At 40.0% G+C, this 20,981-nt stretch overlaps 1 protein-coding gene across 7 annotated transcripts in view; it reads left to right on the top strand.

Annotated features, from left to right (window-relative positions):
- Positions 1-1,297: 1,297 nt before the first annotated feature.
- Positions 1,298-20,981, top strand: part of cspg5a (chondroitin sulfate proteoglycan 5a) — a 58,718-nt gene continuing 39,034 nt past the window's right edge. For all 7 annotated transcript variants that reach the window (XM_026183823.1, XM_026183820.1, XM_026183822.1 and 4 more), the window contains exon 1: positions 1,298-1,855. In XM_026183823.1, coding sequence (XP_026039608.1) covers positions 1,759-1,855 — 97 coding nt within the window. In that variant the 5' untranslated portion in view covers positions 1,298-1,758. The remainder of the gene's footprint in view (positions 1,856-20,981) is intronic.

Genomic DNA, 20,981 nt, shown 5'->3' with positions numbered 1-20,981 from the left:
TGTTTATTGAAGGAAAAGGAGGCTTTGACTTAATCAGTGAAGAAGAGGAGGGAAACTTTCTTAAAGAATGAGAATAAAAGGTTTTAACAAGAATGGGAAAGGTTTTTGGAAAAATGAAGAATGAGATATATTCTGCAATAAATACATGAATTAATGTATGTATAATGAGTCAGAGGAAGAAGGACAAAAAACAAAGGCATTAAAAAGAGGGGGTGATGAAGAGAGGTGAATGAAACAGTATGGAAAGAATAAACCATCAACAATGGGAAGACAACATTCCATGTTGACCTTAAAAAAGAGTGAAATGAGGTGGAAAAGTTGTGAGAGGAAGAAAAGAGTCACCCAGAAAAGGATTCACTTGTTTTTAGAAAAAAGGGGAAAGGGCAAGTGCCTTAGGATGAGGAACTAGAGAAAAAAAGAGTTCAAAATGAATGGAGAAAGGAGGAGGGAATGTGTTTTGAGAGAGGATGGATTTAGAAAGAATAGAGACAAAGACAAGAATTTTGAAGAAGAGGAAGCTGCCAGGATTATATATATATATATATATATATATATATATATATATATATATATATATATATATATATATATATATATATATATACGTGTGCTAGTGGGAGATGCTTAGGCAACAAAAGACCAGCATCAGGTGTAGTAGGCCTCTTTGCTCAGTGAAGGAGACTGAATCAGTCCTCCAAGCTAAATGTGTGCAGTAAATGTACCATCAGTTAGTGAGTTACTACAGCTGATTAGCTGATAACTTGGGGATGGATGCTTCCCCTAGATGTCAAAGCACTTCTTTAGGAATCATAAACTAAACCTGTAGCTGCCTGGGCTGTGCGAACTTCAATTTATGTCAAGCACAGATTATTATCCATAGCGTTTTAACTGTTTTGAACTTTTACCATACATCTTGCTCTGTTCTGTTTGTGTTTTAAGATTTTTTTTTGACTTAGTGAGGAGGAAAATAATGCCAGAGAAAATTGTAAGGATGGCAGCAATAATGGGCAAAAGTAGAGGTTTAGGGTCTGGAAAGGGGGCGAAATGGAATATGAGGGAAGGAAGAATATTGTAGGAGATGTATACATGGGGGGAGACAAAATGTTTTATGGATAAGCAAGATGGATAAAAGGGCTTTGGCGATAGAAAAAGTCGGGGAAAGTTTTAGGAAACCGGAGGATGAGGGGAGTAGGGAGACTTCAAGGGGAAATGAACGAGGGAGGGAAGGGAGGAGGGATGAGGATGGGGGCGTAGGGAAGAAGAGGAGGGGGGCATCACCGGCCCTTTTTTTCTCCTCCCCAGATGATGAGAAGGCTGCCGAGCGCACTGCACACCGCCGTACGTTTGTTCCCTTCTCAGTCACAAAGTGCCCAAAGCACCAATCCGTTCCGAGCTAAACCGAGCCACGGCGTGCGTCTACTCCCCCAAAAGTAACCCCCGCCTCCACCACCACCACCACCAACACCCCACCACCGCCGTCTCCGACCGCCGCTTTTTGGCGATGGAGCCGTAACCAGCCTCACTGCCTTGAACAAGCGAGTGAAAGAACGGAGCAGATACGCGGAGACAGCTGAGACCAAGCGGCTATGGAGGAGAAGCGCGGGGAGGCTTGAGTCTAGACCGCACGCAAATCAGCAGCTCCACTTGTCCGGATTACTTTTTGCAACCTCCACCGAACTCTCTTGTTATTAAAATTATAACAAAAAGGATTCTCTCTTCTTTCGTCTGACCATCAAAGCCTATCACTCTACAGCAAGGATGCAGGAGAAGCAAGCGATCTTTTGCACGGGATGCTGGAGACTAACGCTGCTGTCGTGCGTCCTGGCTCTGCACTTGATCCCGTTGTCTGTCCGCGGTAAGAAACTGCCCTTCACTGTCCAGTTTAATCACCTCAAAATGTTTTATTCCTTGATTTTTCTTTTTTTTTCCTTTCTTCCTTTCTTTTTTTTTTTTTTGTTAAATTTCTTGCTGCTGCAGCAAGTCAGGGTACCTTAACACACTCCCACAGGGCAGCCAGAAAGGAGGTCAGTGAGGCTCTGATTGTAGGTTAGGCAACACTTCACACTCAATAGACTACAGTTGGGTGCCATATTAATAACGTTTTATTGGTCATTTTCTAATCAATGCAATCTGAAATAAATCTGATTTCGGAGGATGCGTCGTCGAAAATGGGCTATATGTTAAATAAATATATACATTTTATTGACAGTAAAACAGCTGTCACCTGGACATCACGCTGTAGGGCTTCCTGTGCAATTTCGTGTGAATCTTTACATTTTAGGAGAGAAAATGTCCTGATTAGGTCACGGAAAGCTCACCATTGAACACAGGTCCCAGTGGGGATGTCATGGAGATGCTACGAGAAACAAAAATGGCATAAAGCAAAATCAGGTCAGGACAAACGCACGAGTCGGCAATTTAAGTCCTCGTGAATATATTATGGAAACACCAGAGGAGGCAACAACTGGGTCAATTTAAACCCATACGGACACGGCGCAAGAGGGGGTGTTAAGACATAAGTTAAAATATTACCGTGAGTCTGTGGAAGGGCTTATATGGGGATGTCATAGAAGTATACGACTATATGTTCTCAGTGTTCAGTGTTGCAAGCAATGTAAGTCATTATGCAGCAGGGGAGGGTTTAAAAACCGTTTAACTGGCTCCAGCATTAAAGACATGCCGATGCACCGACACGGCGGCATTTTGGACGTCAGTCACCGACAAATCAACTCAGTAAATCATCACTTTGAGCACTGCGGGCACACATTAAGCAGCAGCAGGAACATTTTTGAGAGAATTTAGAGATTTGTGGCAGTGACAGCGTCCAGTCGATGCAGTAAACCGGTTCCCTGGAGGCGCACTGGCACTACAGCGACACAAAGGCGAGGATTAGGGCCGGGGGGGACCTGATGAATAATTCATGAAGGGATCTGAACGGACATTCTGATACACAGAGAGGAAGGGGAAAAAACATTAAAAAAGACAAGAAAGCTCTCTGCCTCTGCCTGTGTGTGTGTGTGTGTCTTTGTCTGAGATTCATTGCGCACGGCCGAGCTACATTGCTGTCAGATTAATAATGCAGGAGCGTGCACGAGATGGAATCAGTCTGGCGTTATAATCTAATATAATCTGGCTGATTCCTTTCATAACGCTCGCTGAAATTCATGGAGTGTGATTGTGAGGTTAAAGCCACATATTTTATTGTCCGCCTGTTTAATACTGAGCAAAATCCATAAATGTGTCTGGAAGCTTTCTACACATTCAGCAGCAGCCGAACAAAAATAATGACTTAACCCTCCGACCAAATTATGTCATTTCATTCAGCAGCCTTTGTTCCAGTTTCCCGCACTAATGTCATGGATGCAAGCAGGCCGTTTCTCCTGCTTTGTCACACTAAAGTGTGATGATGAAAACCAGTTTTTAAAGGATTTTAAAAGTTTTTCAAACCTTACCCATGCAATGTAATGCACATTGATGATAGAGCTTTAGATTCATTTAAATGAATATTTTTTTTAAATGTATTTATCCCAAGCAAAGTTATATGTGAGGATTAATAATGCTGCAAGGCTTTCTAGGACAACTGGAACCCCCCCCCCCAAAAGTTAAAAACATTCAACTACATGCATCTCTAAAATTATTTGCTGGAACTATTTCTAATCTGGGCGCAGTAACTCAGTGGTGTCTTTGCTGTATGCACATTTGTCAGAATATTAAGAAGTTCCCTTAAAGGTGTGTATTGATATTGCATCACGACTCCAAACTTAAATCTTTTTGGCAATATTAATCAGTTATTGCAGTGGAATCATTAAAAAATCTCCTCACAGCTACACTATCATCTGTTTTAGAGTGTAGGGGCAGCACTGCTTTGAGCTAAACATGATGAACACATATATTCTTTCCCAAATTCACCATATTAGTTTAGCACCAGGTGCTAATGAGCTAATGATTCAACCTCTTAAGCCCTCAAATGTCAGTAAGAAAATATAATTCGTTCAGCAGCTGTTGTTCATCATCACCTTTGTGGGTCAAGCTAAGAATTTTAGGGTAATAAAATACAGTTTGATCACCTTAAACTCAACTTGAGTACCAATAACTCATTTAGGGTCTTTTGTCCACACTATAGCAGGCATTTGGTGTCAGCTCAACCTTAAGTGGATGGATAACAAAAACAGGTCAGCTGATGTGGTGCAGACAACATAAAACAACCTTGGGCTAACAATCCTTCCCCCTCCTCCTTCTCCATCCACACATACACGCACATCATCATCATCATCATCATCACATCTTCTCGCTTCACCGGTGAATAAGGAGGCGGCAGCTTGCCCCACATCTGTGACTGATGCTCAGACGACCAAGGCCAACTGTGCTGAGATGATGACAGCCGACCAGAAACCCGTCACTCATTTGCTGTCGTCTTTTTCTCCCGTGGCCATTTGCAATCCTCCTCCCTCTTGTGTGTTTAACACTTTTATGTCGCCGTCTCTCCCGTCGTCCCATCCCCTATGAGCATTTCAGGTGGTTGATATGTGATGGATGGCGTAACGGTGTCCAGCGCTTGTTTCTGTAATGAATCTCATGAATCTACGCAGCCTTTCCTCATCTTATGCTCTCCCTTCATCTCCCCCCTCCTCTCTCAGTGTCTCTTCTCTTCTGGCCTGCTGACACATATCTGCATGTTGACAGATTATCTTTGATGTGCACTGGGTTAATCTTCAAGCCAAATCCTCCCTCCATGACTCCACTAACCCAGTCCAGCCTCTTTATTTTAAAAAGCAAGCAACACAAAATTTACTCCGTCTATGCTCTGGTTATTGGTGAACAATGGCTTTGCACTTGCTCATCCTCCACCTTTTGGTCTCCATGGAAACCACACACATCCACTGAACAGTGTGTTCATATCACGGGCATAATGTGCGATCGCGCTTTGAATTCCATTAAGTTCAAAATGTTGGTTGGATTTTTGGCTAATGCTTACATTTCTTGCCAAGTCTGGTGGTTCTCCGCCTACTGACCATACATGCATGTGTGTGTCTGTGTCCACTGAGAGTGGACGTAGTCTTTTATTACCAGCTCTAATTTGTAGATGTTATCATTATTTGTACTGTCTATTCATTATTTCTGGATAATGATTTCATACTCGGCGCAGTGTTTGATTTCCAGTGGAGCCAATTTAGTATTGGCTCCAGAAACAATAGTGTCTAAACTCAGCACATAGAAGCAGTCTTCATCTCTTCATGCCACCTTGCAGCTCATATACAGTTAGCCTTGGTGCTTGTTACATGTTCAGAGTTTGCATATGCACTCCAGGTTTTATAAGAAAGTACAGAAAGTGATGTGATTTTATATATTGCATCATATCTTCTATCTGAGCTGGCATGAGTGTGTCGTGGACATGCAGAGCAGCCAGGATTGATGGCTGGCGTTTCCAAAACGCTGCAGTTGTGTATAAAGAGCAGAGTTCAGGAAGCAATTAGCCGCGACAAACGGTCTTGTTAGTAAAGTGACAGAAAATGAAAAGACAGCAGTGATATCCATTTTGTCTTCCTTGAATCAGAACAAGGAATCTGTGATGCAACACTCTGAAGATTTTTTTTTTTTTTAAATGATTCATTTTCAACTTCTTCTCTCAGCTGATCGCTTTGTGAGGTAACCCCAGCATATCATTTTCCTCTATTCTATATTTTATGCCCAATGCAGCCCTCCTCATTTATCCAGGCTTGGCACTGACTGAAGGAGTACCAGGGCTTGTGACTTCACTGTGACTGTGTTATTTCCTGTAATACACTTAGTAGCTTTATTTTGATGCTTTAGCAAAAGTGACACAAAAAGCTTTAACATATTAAAAACATGGATTGCATATTGCATTGGATGTGATGCATATCATTAACAATACTACTTGCCTTTTAATGCTCTGTATGAGACTCACATCAGTTCATATAAAGGTCACATCCCTCTGCACACACTCACAAACTGGGCTGCACCATAGACCTAGTTATCTGGTATTCCAGTTTTTAATCCAAACATAACTGATGCTTGTTTATCAGACCAGCTCTCTGTCATTTTTGATGTGCTGCTCCCTCTCTCCCCTACAAAAACCACATCTCCCTTTCCGCCAGTCACATTATATTAATTCCTCCATTGCTAACAGTTTTTGTGGGGCCTTCAAAGCCGCCTTAGATATTTGGACTGTACAGGCTCCCCTGCCCTATCCCAGCACTGAGGACCTTACTAATTTATTAAACACCACTTGCTCCTCAGTTATGGAGAATCATACTCCATATAAACCGAAGAATCCCAGGCCTAAACAGTCACCCTGGATCAGTGACGCCACTAGAGCTCTTAGCAGAAGATCAGAAAGAAAATGGAAACAGGACAAGATTTAAGTCTCATTTGAAATCTTAAAAAATAAACTTCATCAGCACTTCTAGGTCTATCATTTCTCTTCAAACAGGCAGTTGTTCAACCCCTGCTAAAGTGAAGAACAACCAGCTAGACCCCATCTTACCCAACAGCTACCAAGCTATGTCTTAACTTTTCTTCCTCTTCGAAGTCTTGGAAAAATAATTTTAAATCAGTTTCTTACATATTTGCAACATAACCAAATCTTTGAAAAGTTTCAGTTGGATTTCGGGGCCAATTATAACACAGAGTCAGCCCTGCTGAAAGTATTACACCGATCTGCTCCTGTCAGCTGATTTAAGGCTAGCTGATCTCAAAGCAACATCCCCTGGTATTATGAAGCATACATATCCCAGTGACCGACAGTGATGATATTCCACAGATCTGAATTTCAGTGGCTGACATGAGGGCACAGATGGATATTTGATTAAAGTAGTATTCAGCACAAAGTGAATCTGCCCACAGTTTACGATATAAGTCAAGCAGGATGTTATGAAACTTTTACGTTAACTTTTGAAGTTGTGCACTTTTGCAGTATTTTAAAGGTACTGTTTGATACTTTTAGCATTTTTTCTTTCTTACTTACTGTTTGGTGGTGTGTGGAAATAATGCAAAGTTGCATCCCAAGTATAGGAAGCGTTATATGAATACAGTTATACATGTGATGACTTATGTACAAAGCATTATCATGTCATTGGCTATTATGTGTTTCATCCCAGATAAATCTGTTTGTTAGGAACCTATATGATCCTAATCTTACCTGAAATATCCTCACACCTGGATCTGCCCACAGATCACTGCTAGCATACGCAGGTGGCCACGGGCTTGACCCGACCAGCTGCTGTCCAGGCTTTATTGGCATTGCTGTGTGTGTGCAGACAGACTGTCCTCTATACAAAAGTGTGTGTGTGTGTGATTTGTCGAAAAGTAGCAATGCCCAGTGAAAAAGGACAAAAAGTCTAAAATGTGTGTTGTATGTTCCAGGCAAAGTGGTACCAGTTTGCTTATAGTTTCAGCGATACATCATGACACAAGCATAATTTGTTAAGTTAATAAAACTAAATGTCAGATTTTGCTTATTGAGGTCACAAGTGAATAATGTCCTTAAAAGCAGACACTGAGCCAAATGGAGCAGCAAGCTATGAAAATAGAACGCAAAGTATGTTGAGTTATTTTATGTGAACACTGAGTGTTTTCATTATGCATAGTAAAGAAATTATAAATTGATTCAGAAACTGTTGGGTATCTCTGGAAGGGCAGTCAGTCTCATATTTCTAAAGGTTCTTGTGTTTATTTGAGAAAAGTTGTGGCTTTTAAAAAATTGAACAACAGCAATACTGCAAGAAAAACTCTTTAACATGAAGATAAATGCAGAGTGCGATACCAGAACTCCTGCTGAATGTAATCACATTTATTCACTGATGGTAGTTTAAATGGTTTCGCTGGTTGGAGTGTGATTGAACGTGCAAATTTACTGCATCAGTTCCACACATTTGGTGCGATGACTTAATTTGTTCTTGTAGACAAAATCACCAAAGTGACAGCGGAGTTATTTTTGCCATACTTATTAAGACGCCCAGTCTCAGGGCTGTCGCATTTAAATAAACCACCCACCTCTGCACTTGGAACAGCTGCTCCTTAGTGTCGCTCATATTATTGTTTCAAACAAGAGCTCAGAAAGTGAGTCCACAAGTGCAGCAGAATTAACAGAGTCCACCTACACTCGCCGTTCCTTGTTCCACAACCTGTGAATTACAGCCCACATCTGACATTTCTTCTTCCAGGCTGGTGGTGTTCATTGACGTCTGTTTTTTGCAGTGTAATGTTTATTTGTATCAGGACAAGTACAGTATGTAATATAAATTAACGCAATAGTCACCTGCATTCATAGCTAAAACACTGCACTGTTTGAAGTACCCAACATAGGTTGGGTTTACAAAGAGGAACATGGGAAAAATATTCTTACATAGCCTTGAAGCTTTAAAAATTGCCACAGAATAATGAGAAGAATTAAACTGATATGCTGGAGTGAGAACGGTCTGCCTTTGATATGGTGAAACTGGTAATCTTGCAACAGATAAAAACTGCTAAAGCTCACCTGTGTCCCTCTATTTTCATTTTCTTCCCTTTTATGTCATCATCCTTGTGCCCAGGTGTTTTTGCTGCAGCTCTGACTCACAGGTGTGATTGTTGTCAGTAACCGTCCTTGGCATTGATCCTCTGCCGTTTTTTTCCTTTCCTTTTCTTTTTTGACTAAAGAGAGTCATGAAAATCCTTGACAAAGTTTCATGAGCAGTTTGACAGTGATTGGGTGCCTCTGTCCTTTCTCCCCCCTCAAAGACAATATGATACAGGATGTGTGCTTTTTTTTTCCTTTGCAGTGCTGAGTTGGCGCACTCAAACTCTGCATACCCTTGAACATTAATTTACATGTTTCTGTCTTTATGCAGGTAGTGTGTGTGTGAGGCAAAAGGTGAAAAATGTATGAAAGATGAATCAGATCTTTTTTCGCTTGTGTGTAGGCTTGCACCTGTCTCTTTGTGTTACCAGTACTACAGAGTAGCAGCTTTCTACTGTCTATCTCTCTTAAAATGTGTTTGTTTTTAATGTGTTATGTAGGTGCTAGACTGCCTGTCTGAGAGCGTGTCCTTGGTGATGCGAGTCACTGAGTTCATGCTCGTGCACCAGCTCTCCTTAGCTGGCTGTGTGCATTCCCGCCTCTACTGCAGGTTGTCATATTAACATTCAGTCTGCCCATCACACACCACTGTGAGCGTATACACAGACGCACACACACCTGTCGTGGCTAACAACCAGGAAGGAAAGGACATAATTATGCAGCTGGGTTTATATAGTTTACATAGTGGGTTTTTTTTTCCTATTGTGTGATGTTTGCTTCACAGTTTACGGTCAAATTTGCATGACAGTAAACTCTAGTATCACACAAGGCAGGCAGGCAATTAGTCTTTATCACCAATCAAGCACATTAAGTGATTGGACATTAAATAAATTGTTTAATCAGAGTTAGTCTTAATAAAACTGATTTCAGGCTTTGGGAAATTGTCATGGTAACATGACAAAAACATTTTAAATCCAGTATTTCTGACACTAATGAGCACAGGGTCTGCAGCATCAGAGTCTTATATTACAATGTCCAGATAGATATAGGTCCTGCTAACAGTAAATGCTGATCTGTGTACATCTGACTGATTCATTCATGCATGCAGCAGCATTGTGGTTCATGCAAAATAAACAGGTTTGCCTTTTGTAATAACTATGAGGGGAGTAGGCTGGGGTGGATGGATGGGTCAAAACATCAGTTTTTTCATGTTTATTCATCGTCTTCTGCAAGCTGGTGAACCCAGACCCAATTTAACTCCTAAAGTTATATATTTAAATATTTCCCAAGCTTTCCAAAACAGACTATCTAGCATTTGCATGGAGTTCTTGCTGTGATTGGCTACGTGTTTGGACCATTGAAAGATGTTTATTGTTATCCCATTAATTAAAAAAAACAAACGTCATACCATTTATGTCCACTGTGAACGACCATCTTTGAACAGAGGCGGTGGCTTACGACACCTACTGTCTGCCATCTATAACCCAGTTTTGAGATCCCTGCCCAGACACCTTAACGCCCACTCACATCCTGGGCCTGTTGACCTTAGGAATTCACATGATAGGGTAGGGCCAGGTTTCACAATGAGTTGACCCGAAACCTTGGCTGAATGCGAGCTACACCCGTTTTCACACCTTGGCTCATGTGATTAGGTAGAGGATCAGTATGGGGTCCTTGACCCTCTTGGGGGGACACTCCTACAGGGCTCAAGTCTGGAACCCTCCACTGTTTGACCTTAGAACTGAAGAAGCTTCTCAGATGAGACGTGAAACGTCTTCAAGCAACTTAAGGAAGTCCAGACGCTTTTCTTTCCAACCTCCTTAGACTACGATGACCTGAGTGACTGAGAACCTTCACAGACGTCATACCTTTGATGACTTTCCATCAAGACACATTTTATTTACACATAAACAAACTTAACCAGATCATTGTCATTTAAACAAAACACTAAAAAAAAACACTTCAGTTTTTGAAATATATGTAAGGAGTTTGAAAGGTAGAGACAAAGGACATAAGATAAGAAAATTCCTGTTTGTGTCATTCTAATGGCAGCTACAAGCTGAGTAAGTTGACTTTGAGTTAGTAAATGTCAAAACAGTTTGAATCATTTTTTTGCCTCTTTTGTCAGTACCAATGATTTTGTGTGATCTTTGCTTAATTCACACAATGCTATATGTTGAACACAATGCTATTTGACCTGAAATTTCTACAAGCGTTGAAATAAATTGTCCTTGTAGAGGAGCGTTCTGATCATTCTCTCTCTCCCTTTTAAACTATGAGATACAAAACTTAATACTTGACCCCAATTTATAAGAAACTTGTTGGGTGTGGATGAGTGAGACAGTTGGAGTGAGCTGGTTGTAGTGGGAGTTAAGGTTGATCTGGCTACAGTCTTTATAATGACATTTTTTGTAGTCTCCATGGGAAGCAGAGGGCAAGTTGCTTCGAGTGTTTGACCATTTTTCAATACTAGTGACAGAAACAAGGTCCACATGCAACATCCAGCTACTCCTTGTACAATGGTAACAAATTACTAGCAGACTGAAATCATCCACTCATTGCTCAAGGCACCTAAATGCAACTGCCTAAAATGATGCAGCAGATATCCTTGTTGTACGAAATTCCCGCTCACCATTCATAAATTAATACCAAAAAATTTGGCATTCAAATTTCAGATGAGGGTGTTGAGTGTGCTGTTGCGCTCTCATAAACCCATATTTGTTGCAGCAGAGGAGGAAAACAAACTGTGTAACTTTAGATGCGTATATGGACTTGTACCAAATCTGTCACTGAAATGAAAAGAGGTGGAGGAAAAGCTCATGTGTGAGCAAATGTGCACAAAACTTTGAGATCAACCTTCACAGACAAATGTTGTATTATTTAGTGTGCATGTGTGTGTGTTTGTCCATGAGTGTGTTAGTGTATGTTTTATGTGTATGTATGTCGTTCTTGTTGGGTTCAGAGCACTACATCAACCCTAGACAGGCTGAGAGTGTATCCATGGCAACACATCCTTCCTCCATCCCACCACCTGTAGAATCAGAAATGAAAGGATTTATACGACGGAAGGGAAAAAAGGCAGCGTCAGACTGGAAAAGAGAAATCAGTGTGAATCAGAGAAAATTAAGAGACGGTGATAGAGAGGAAGAATTGCACAAATGAAAGGGAAAGTGAAGGAGGAAGGGATGACATGATGAGTAATATTTATGATGTAAGATGTGGGGAGGTTAGGAGCATGTAAGGAGATGGCAGGTCAGAGAGAATAGGAAAGGAAATGGATGAGTGAAAAATAAGAGAGAGTGAGGAAAAACAGTTGCAGAGTGCAGAACGCTGCTTTATGTCGATATTAATGAGCAGCACGAGTAAAGATAAAGAGGCCTTGTGTCCCATTCGTTAGAACGAGTGTGGGAATGGGATAAGAGATGAGGAATGTGTCTGTGGCTCTTATGTGGTTCAGGTATTTGAAGCTGGGATCAATGAGAATGAGTTAAAGAGGCTCTCAGTCACTCTGTTTCATCACCATTCACTGGGCTTCACTGGTCTCTTCTGTGGTCACTTCTGTGCCAGCGCCTTCACAGAATCATCTCATTCCTGTGAATAACATCCAGTCACTACTAGAAAAACACCAAAGTCCTGTTTTTTGCCTTTAACAACTTGGGAAAACCATTTTGGGGATAGATTCGGGTTTTATCATGACTACATGATCAAATTGGAGTTAGATTGCTGTGTTTTTAATGAATCTTTATTTAAGGCAAAGATACTATTTGTAGTGGGGTTTTTTTTAAATCCATAATGACTAATCCAATAAACTATGAAAAATGAATGGCAAATATTCCACCTAGATAAGGGTGTATTCAAAGTGAAAGCATTTTTTGTCAAGAAAGCAAAAAATGTGAACTGTCCTAGTAAAACTAGAAACTCATGTCAGTTGTTGTGTTATTTTTCAGTCTATTGGTTTTCAAATGCTTTTGGTATGTCAAACCCCTCACAAAATATTATATGTAGAGGGGAAAAAATTCCCTTTTAACAGCAACATGCCTGTTATGTTACGCTACTTTGCAATCTTTGTTTCTGTAGATGTTTGTGTTGTTCACCTTTGGATTAGATTTTGGCTAAAATATTTACAGATAAATGTGAGAAGTTTCAATCAAAATAACAAAATTGTGTGATTTAGTAGGTTACAGGATTTTTTTTTTAATGCAATGAGTTCTATTTGCGAAAGTCAAGTAAAGGGCCATAAACAGACAAAAGATGATCCAAGGGACTGCTTGAAGATCCAGTAAAAATTAAATAGATATTCACTTTTTAGTCACTCAACTATTAGTCACTCATAGCTACGTAACAGAGTCCAAGACTGAGAATATGGAGTACTAATACCATTTGAGAAACAGTTCTCTTCCCACTAGCACCATGTAATTATTCACCTTTAGTTCGTTTTAAAGAGATGCTGATTTTTTCAGGATTTCCCTTTTTCAATACAATTTGCATTATTTAGTTCACACAAATACTACTTTGTGCGCTTTTTGCAAGGATCCTCCCCTCGTAGATATTTTTTATCTGCCCACCACATCCAACCCAACTCCACAGCACTTTATGACTGATGAATAAACTTACACTGCCTCCAATTTTCCTTTTCTTTTTTCTTGGCAGAGCAAGTGATTACAGATAATCTGTTACATGCTTTCAAATTTTAAGCTAATACTGTAATGTAGACACACCAAAACAGCATCATGGGCAGTTTAGCACCACAGTGCTTAAACGGACGCTTACAAGCCTTTCTATGTCATCTGTCCACTGTCCAACCTTTCACCTTCAAAGTCCACTCTGGGTCACCAAAGTGACTGGCGGGCCCTAACTGTCACTATCAATCAACTTCTTCTTTACAGTCTGTCAAGGCCAGTCGGAGTCCCCTAGGTCTGTGGGTGGTTTAGTGGCTTCCTCTCTCCAAACTGATCTGGGTTAAACAAAGGGCGAAGCCTGAGGGTCGGCAGCTCGCCAGAACAGGCTAACAGCACTTGGCCTTGAGGCGCCATCACCCCCTAACAATCAGTCTGATGCGCACGCACACACACACTAAAGCCGAACTCTCTCTTCTCATTATGACCATCCACACCCTTCACTGGGGGAGCTGGAAGCCACCCCAATTACCAGTGGGCTGTGCTGGCAGAGAGACAGCACAGACACATACACACTCAAAATCACAACCATAAACAGATTCACAGACATGCGGCGTGAGGCGTCATCTTGCGTAATGCTGTTTAATTGTCTCATTTGAAGTGGGAGGGAAACAAACAAAGGCTCTTTTATTTCGGTGGTTTCTCATTTGAGCCTCAACTGGTGTGTCTCAGACCCTGACAGAGTCCAAAATCCTGTACTGACGCTCTCTGACTGAACCTTGCAGCTTAGGTTAACCAGTTTTGTGGCATTACTCGGGTATAAGGCCGTTCGGTTAAGTTCTTCTTTTTAATGCAAACCCTACTGTATTATAGAGTAAACTATTTTGAGCAGGGGCAAAAGGTTGGACTTTTGAAAACTAATTTCCAAAACAGTCTCTGCTAAAATGCAAAAAAAAAAAAAAAAATCCCCATGTTATCAACTCATGAACTCACGAATCTCACTTTTGATTTAAAAATAAGATGAGACAACTTTCAGCTTAATACCAAAGTTCAAATGTCAACCAAATTTTAGAGGTGTGATTCACTGAGAAAATGATACTGTAAAACAGGCCTTTTGTCCATTTTAGTATCTGCTCTAAACCTTTGACGATCTCTATGATGTACCCTGCTCGGCTGATTTGTGGGTGAATTTATTTCTTCTGTGTACTTTGAGAACTTTCCATTTATTCTTGGTGTGAAAGCTGAGGTTGAACATTTCTTAATCCTAGAAAGTGCAGGGTGCAAAGCCACACCATCAAAAGGTCCAAGCAACAAATGGTGAGTTTTGAATGTGCAATAAAAGAACTGAAGATGTCACTAGTGACATGATTAAAAGCAATAGAACATCTACTGAACTGACTGTGTGATGAAACTGTTAGTGGCTGCTTTGATGTGTTATGGAAATTCTATGTTTAGTTTTTAGTTTTGTTGGAGGTTGTGCTTCTATCATCGGCGAATCATAATGAGATCTGAGTTTTTAATGACACATACACAGACTGGGTTATCGCAGCCCACAGGTAAACAGCTCTGTAACAGCATTTACATAAACGTTGGTCCTTTTGTTCTTAAGTTTCCTCTTATGTTCTGAAGGCATGAACATAAACAATGAAACGCTTATGTATGAGTCTTAGACAAGGCAATAAGTCATAGCCTGATTATACCATTTATTAATTTAGTTGTGGATATCGTGCACATTAAAAATGCTAAAGTACTTCAGGTGACTTATACCACCACTGAATAGCAAATATTTATTCTGTATAAATTGTGAATTTTCTACATTACCTGCAGCTCATTAGAACAACTGTGGGATAAACATGCCGTGTACCGATGTGATGCAGAACTTACTTTCTCGGGCTGTCACAGACGCAGCTCCTTAACCAGCTGTCTGTCAAACGGTTCCTCCTCGTTAATCCAATTAAGCTAATGAGCCATTGAAAGGAAGACAATTGCACTTAACTGGAGCCCAGTCCACAGATGCACAGTGAGGCACATTGACACCACTGTGGTCTCAAACAGCAGACCGCATGAGTTCTGTCTGCAGAAGTTATTGTGCATAAACAAGTTTGAGTGTGCTAACTTGTAGATGAGCCTTCTGTGCTCAGCGTCTAGCAGTTGGAATGTGGGCTCAAAGTTATCTTTCATGTGTAGAGGAACAGGTCTTCAAGTAGTTTTAAAGCAACTACAGTTTTAAAGCAACAGCTCTACTCTTCTTTGGAGTGTTTTTTCATTGGTGATACAGTATAAGAAACTTTGTGGCTGTGCCTTACTCATTTTTTAATTACTGTAGGCGGGTTGCACAACATTGCATATGTAAAGATGTAAGAAAAAAAATGCTTATTCTGAATAATGCAGAGTCAGTCAGTAAAGTGCATCAGCTGTCAGTAAAGCGAGTGCACATCCACATTGATTTCAAGCTTTAGAGATGCAAACTGCTGGTGAAAAGTTCACTGTGCAGAGTAGAGAACAGGCTTTAAGTTAGAGGTTTGGCTCTTGTAGAGTCGCTTAGTGGATATCGGCATACTGGCTACATGAGATCTGTGTAAAGTTACCCCAAAAGATTGTGAGGAGAGCTGATTACAAATCTACTTTGTGCAAAGAACTGAGAATATAAGAAAAACTGTCATATAACAAAATGTTAACTAACCAAACTCATTTCTTTCTTTGAATCCTACAAATCAGACTTATACTGTGTTTCATTGTGCTTATAACAGTGACGGAAAAAGATCTATTCTATTCTATTCCACTAAAAACTGTCAAATGACAAGCTCCAAAATTTTTGAGACTGGCACGACGCCAGCCTCAGCTTCGGTAATTTTTGTGCTCCACCCATCCTCCATTTTTATTCAGAATGACGCTTTTCTGGCTCATAAACAGCTGCCAAGAATGAAGCAATGTTAAGATCCAGTTTCCGTAATGTCCTGTCATTACTCATATCTCACAACAGAATTATGTCAGTGCTGTTTTACATCCCGTATGGTAACAAAGTGACAAGTCATTAGAGATGTTTGTCCTAAAGGCTCGGTCATGCCTGTCACGACTCCTTGCAATTACTGTCGGTGAAAGCCTACGACAAATCACCCTGCTAATTCAACATGTTTGTGGAGACCTGTGTACCTATGATACTGCAAAGCACTGATAGTACAGTTGACTACAGCTGAATATTAAATGTGGAACTAGAAACTAAAGTGTACATATTCTTCCAAAACACGTCACAGACTCTGGATCTGATCTGATCATAGTAGTTCAACCTCTTGGAGACTTAATGCAATTTTGTGTAAGTTGAATGGTACCAATTGCAAATGCTGTCAAGCATGCACACACCAGTGGTCTTTAAGCACTGCCTGTTGAACCAGAAGCATACTGTAATATTATCCAGCAGAAACAGTGTTAGATTTAAGGTGACTGACAGCTGACAGTACAGAGTGGATAGGAGATCTTTGCAGTGTACTTTTTTCACTTTGGCTACTGACAGACATAGTGAGAGTAAAACTCCAAGAGTATTTCATAGACCATGAAAGTATCCTCCTCTCTCTCTCTCTTTGTCACTCTTACTTTGGCTTTTTCACCATCTCACTCCATCCCTCACACTGTCACCCCCTCCCTTAGTTTTTCTTTGAGCTCCCCCCCCCCCTCCCTCTGTCACTGTGTTACTTCTCTTCCCTTGTCATCATCTCTCACCATCACCCTGCTGTCATTATCTACGGTTGTGCTGTAGCCATTACTGTCTGCTTCTCAGCCTGTACGGTTTGTATTCATCAGGTTTGTTGCAGCAGCTAAAGGAGGAGTATGTTATGTCGAATACTGTCTGTCTGTCTCAGATATTGTGCTCATGTGGACAAACTGTCATGCGGTGAGTCTATTCCCATCAGGTGTGTGTAGACAAAGAGCACGAGATATGGGAAGCAAACGAAAGGCAGTGTGTTTATGCACGCATCTTAAATCCTAATTTTCTAGTGAGCATCAAATATTAGGCATGTAAAATGTTTTTGTGTAGTTACTGTGAAGCCCATTTCTTTAATGTGTGTGAGGGAGCAATAGAGAGATTGTGGTTTTGGCATATTATCCCCTGGCTGCTCAGTTGATGTGTTAAACAGCAGTACATTGAGGGACTGCTGGAGGGATTAGCCCCAGAATGACCGCAGCTTCAAAGATGCAGCTCAATGTTGCAGCGCCAGAAAAGAATCTTTGAATAAACTGAAGGCTTCCACCTGTCAAATACCTTGCAGCTGATGTGACAGCCTACTGCCTAATGATGACAGGACCGCTTGGAAGGAGCCTTACGCACATGCGCTTATTTGGATTAGTTTGTTTTAGTGCAGTGTATTGCGTCTTTGAACATACTGTGTGATCTTGTTTACTATACAGTGAATATAATTGAGAGTCTGAGGGAGTATCTGCAGGTTTTCACGATCCCAGAAGCATGATAAGACCGCACACTGAACTTACATACAACAGGCCCCAATCTCATGATATTGCAGCTTTAAACTTGAAGTGACATAGTCAGGTGAATTATGGTCCTATACTTATGTGTGCTGATGTGATATTTTTAATTATAAATCATAAATTTGCCAGTCTATCTCTACAGTTTTCATATTTTATTAATTTTTTAATTTATTTATCATATTCAAGGCTCATTATTTGTAATTTTGTGGTAATTTTTCAATAATTAAACATGTCATTTGGGCAGTTACAATTTTCAGATATTTTAATCTTTTTCTCTACCAAAATATTCAGTAGCCAGATGTTTCTTTTTTTTCTGCACTTGTGAAGTGACGCCACTATTAGATTGCAGCTTCTGACTATCTAAGGGCGTGTGTTTGCTTTGGTCAGACATCTCGTCATAGTCATAAAATTTTGGTGGCAATGAGATTTAACGAACTTCTCGCTGTGTAAGTGGAGATAACACCGAGTGTTCAGGAAAACGTTTAGAGATTAAAATGCCCACAGCCTCACCATCTGAGATTAACAGCAGTCAGCAAAGATCCTCGCAGATATCCTCACATATGCTTTTTGGAGGAGGCTGTTAGCCAAAGCTCCTTACAGGACCAACAGTGCATTTATTCACTGTGTGGGGATCATTGGTGACTCAACTTTGGTGACTTGAATTAGTGCATGCCCAAAACAGGTTACATAAATGTGATGTCAGTCCTTTTTATGAGTGCAGATAATAAATGGTGAATATTGCAGTCAGACTCAATATTAATATTAAACTCCAGGCTGATACGATCTTTTCTTATAAAGCAGATATGATCTCTCTTCAGATAAATATGTCATGCAGAAGACCTTTTTAATATCTTGTGCTTATTAAAAACTCATTGTGCATAATGTTTTCTTTTCTATTGGAGCTGACTAGGCCTTGGTCTCTGATACAGTAGTCAGTTAATTAGGAAATCTTATCGTCTTAACATGGAAAAATATTTTTGACTGGAACCATTACTATTGCATTTGAGCAGAAAGTTGGATCTAGGAAAATGTAATAAACTAGAGTACTAAATCAAACCATCGCCGTAACAAATTTAGTCTGAGTCACAGCCTGATATGACTTGTGTCTCTGCCAAAAGAGACTGAAGAGCCATTTTATTTATTTATCATTATTCATTTATCTTTTTTTCCTCCGAATAAAACTACTACCTGCCTAAAAGAAACAGTTTTCCAATGTAAATTTCTATTAAAACACTTCATTATCAATTAGTGGCTTATAGCAAAACTAGCAGGAGATATAGTAGCAGAGACGTTAGTGAAAAAAATTCCACTATTTACCAACTGACGGCTGAACGTGTCAGTCGGTAAGAGTCATGTCGAGAACATTACTTCTATGTTTGAGATCAGTTGGGAGGTTCTCTGTGATTGGTTTACTGGAAAGAACTGGCACATACTCATTCTGAAAATGAAGTGCAATGTTTCATTATGATTTACGGTATAAATGGCATGTTGCACTACAAATTTAGGTTACAGTTTTCTTACAGCTGTCGAGACATTGTCTTGTCTGAGTCTCCCCAAGATCATCACCTCCCCCCTACAGGGCACCCCCAAATCCCTTCCATTCTCTAGTCCTGTAATCCCTAATCCCTAATCCCAGCTCCTCACCATTCAGAGACATTAGTGAATTATTCTTTTAATCCAAAGAGGGAGCGGCAGCAAAGCAGCTTTCTGCATGACTCAACAAGCCACCCTCGGATGAAGTAATCGACCAAAGGATAAGGATACAGCCAATCATGCCTCGTTTTGATTTGTTTTACTAGCCAGCCTCCTTGAGCCCACTCTGTTCGTTCTGTAATGACAAATAAGCTCCGCGTGTGAAGTCACTGTGTGGATCACTGGTTTGTGAAACTTAAATTCTCTGGAAAGCGCAAACAGGACCAGCTGAATCATTATTGAATATATATGTAGTTAATTAACAACAGATGTTGCATTTCCTTCAGTTTTTCTTGTTACGTTGCCAATATTTGTGTTCCCATGATCTGATTTTAAGCCTCTTCCTGGTGATAGGCAGAGTACATTGGTGTTAGATACCCATAAATAAGCATTCACTTTGTGCTGCTTTGCTTACAGGGCCAGGTCACATACAAAAAGATGGTGATGTTTTCGGTGATCTGTTCCCAACCCCTGTTTCAGTCCCTTGATGGTTTAATATTTCATAGTAATAGTTCTGATGTCACGGCTTATTTGGGATCCGCATTTTTCTTCTATTTCTGGATGCACACAATTTTTTATTAGCTAAGGCTGTTTCACAAGCCAGGTCATAAAGGGGAGCTTTATTTAAGGCAAAGTTACTGCATGAGGTGAAAAAGATAGTTTCCACCTTTTGGATGTTGATTTGGCTTTTTTATCAGCACAGTTCATCTCATCAAGGTTATTTAACTACCTTAAAAGCTTTCTGATTGTCAGATGTAAAAATCTCTAAGGTAGAGATGGCACGATACCACTTTTTTATGTCCGATACCGATACCGATATCATAAATTTGGATATCTGCCGATACCGATATGAATCCGATATAGTGTTTTTTAATCAATAAAACTGTTTTTTTAATATCTTGCTGCATTTTGTATAAGTTCATACTCAAGTTTAAATAAACAACAACACTAAAGCTATTCTGTTATACCTGTATGTAAAAAATACACTGCACCCAAAATATTTCATAGTTCAGCTAAAATGATCAATCTAATAAACTTAAACCTACTCCATCCTTCCTATTCTGGTATTTTAAAGAGTATTTAACAGAAATATTAAGCAACCTAACTAATAGGGTTTCAAACTCCCAGCAAAAAAAAAAAAAATAGGGAACCACCCCCCACCCTCCACCTCATGATGCTTAATCAACGTAATCAACTTTAATTTGATGCAGTGTGGGAAAAAAAAATACAGAGAAATCAATTATTTTTCAAGAATAATTAAATAGATTCAACATCTTTCTTCAACAGAATTGCAGACTGCAGAGATGGTATCTTCCCAAAGGAAAAGGTAGTATAGCTTACTAGGGTTTATTAGACTTAACAGTTACTATATACAGTAATGGACTTCTATATATTTTACATCAGATTAAAACTTTGGGTGTAAGATTCAGATAATTATTTATTAAAAGCTAGACATTTTAAATGAGAATAAGAAAGAAAAGTATGTCTTTGTGCCCCCCTTTTCCCTGTTCATACCCTATCGGCCCCCCTGGCTAAACTTTGCTAGATCCGCCCCTGCACAGTTACCAGTTGTCAGCTGCATAGAAAAGGATCCTGGTGTAGAAAGTAATATTAAATACATTCTAACAATAGCTTATCAAGGTTAAACGTGCTGCTGCTGTTCAGCCGCTGGT

The sequence above is a fragment of the Astatotilapia calliptera genome, chromosome 11 (genome assembly GCF_900246225.1).
Source record: "Astatotilapia calliptera chromosome 11, fAstCal1.2, whole genome shotgun sequence".
Classification (NCBI taxonomy): domain Eukaryota; kingdom Metazoa; phylum Chordata; class Actinopteri; order Cichliformes; family Cichlidae; genus Astatotilapia; species Astatotilapia calliptera.
This window is presented reverse-complemented; position numbering and strand designations above follow the sequence as displayed.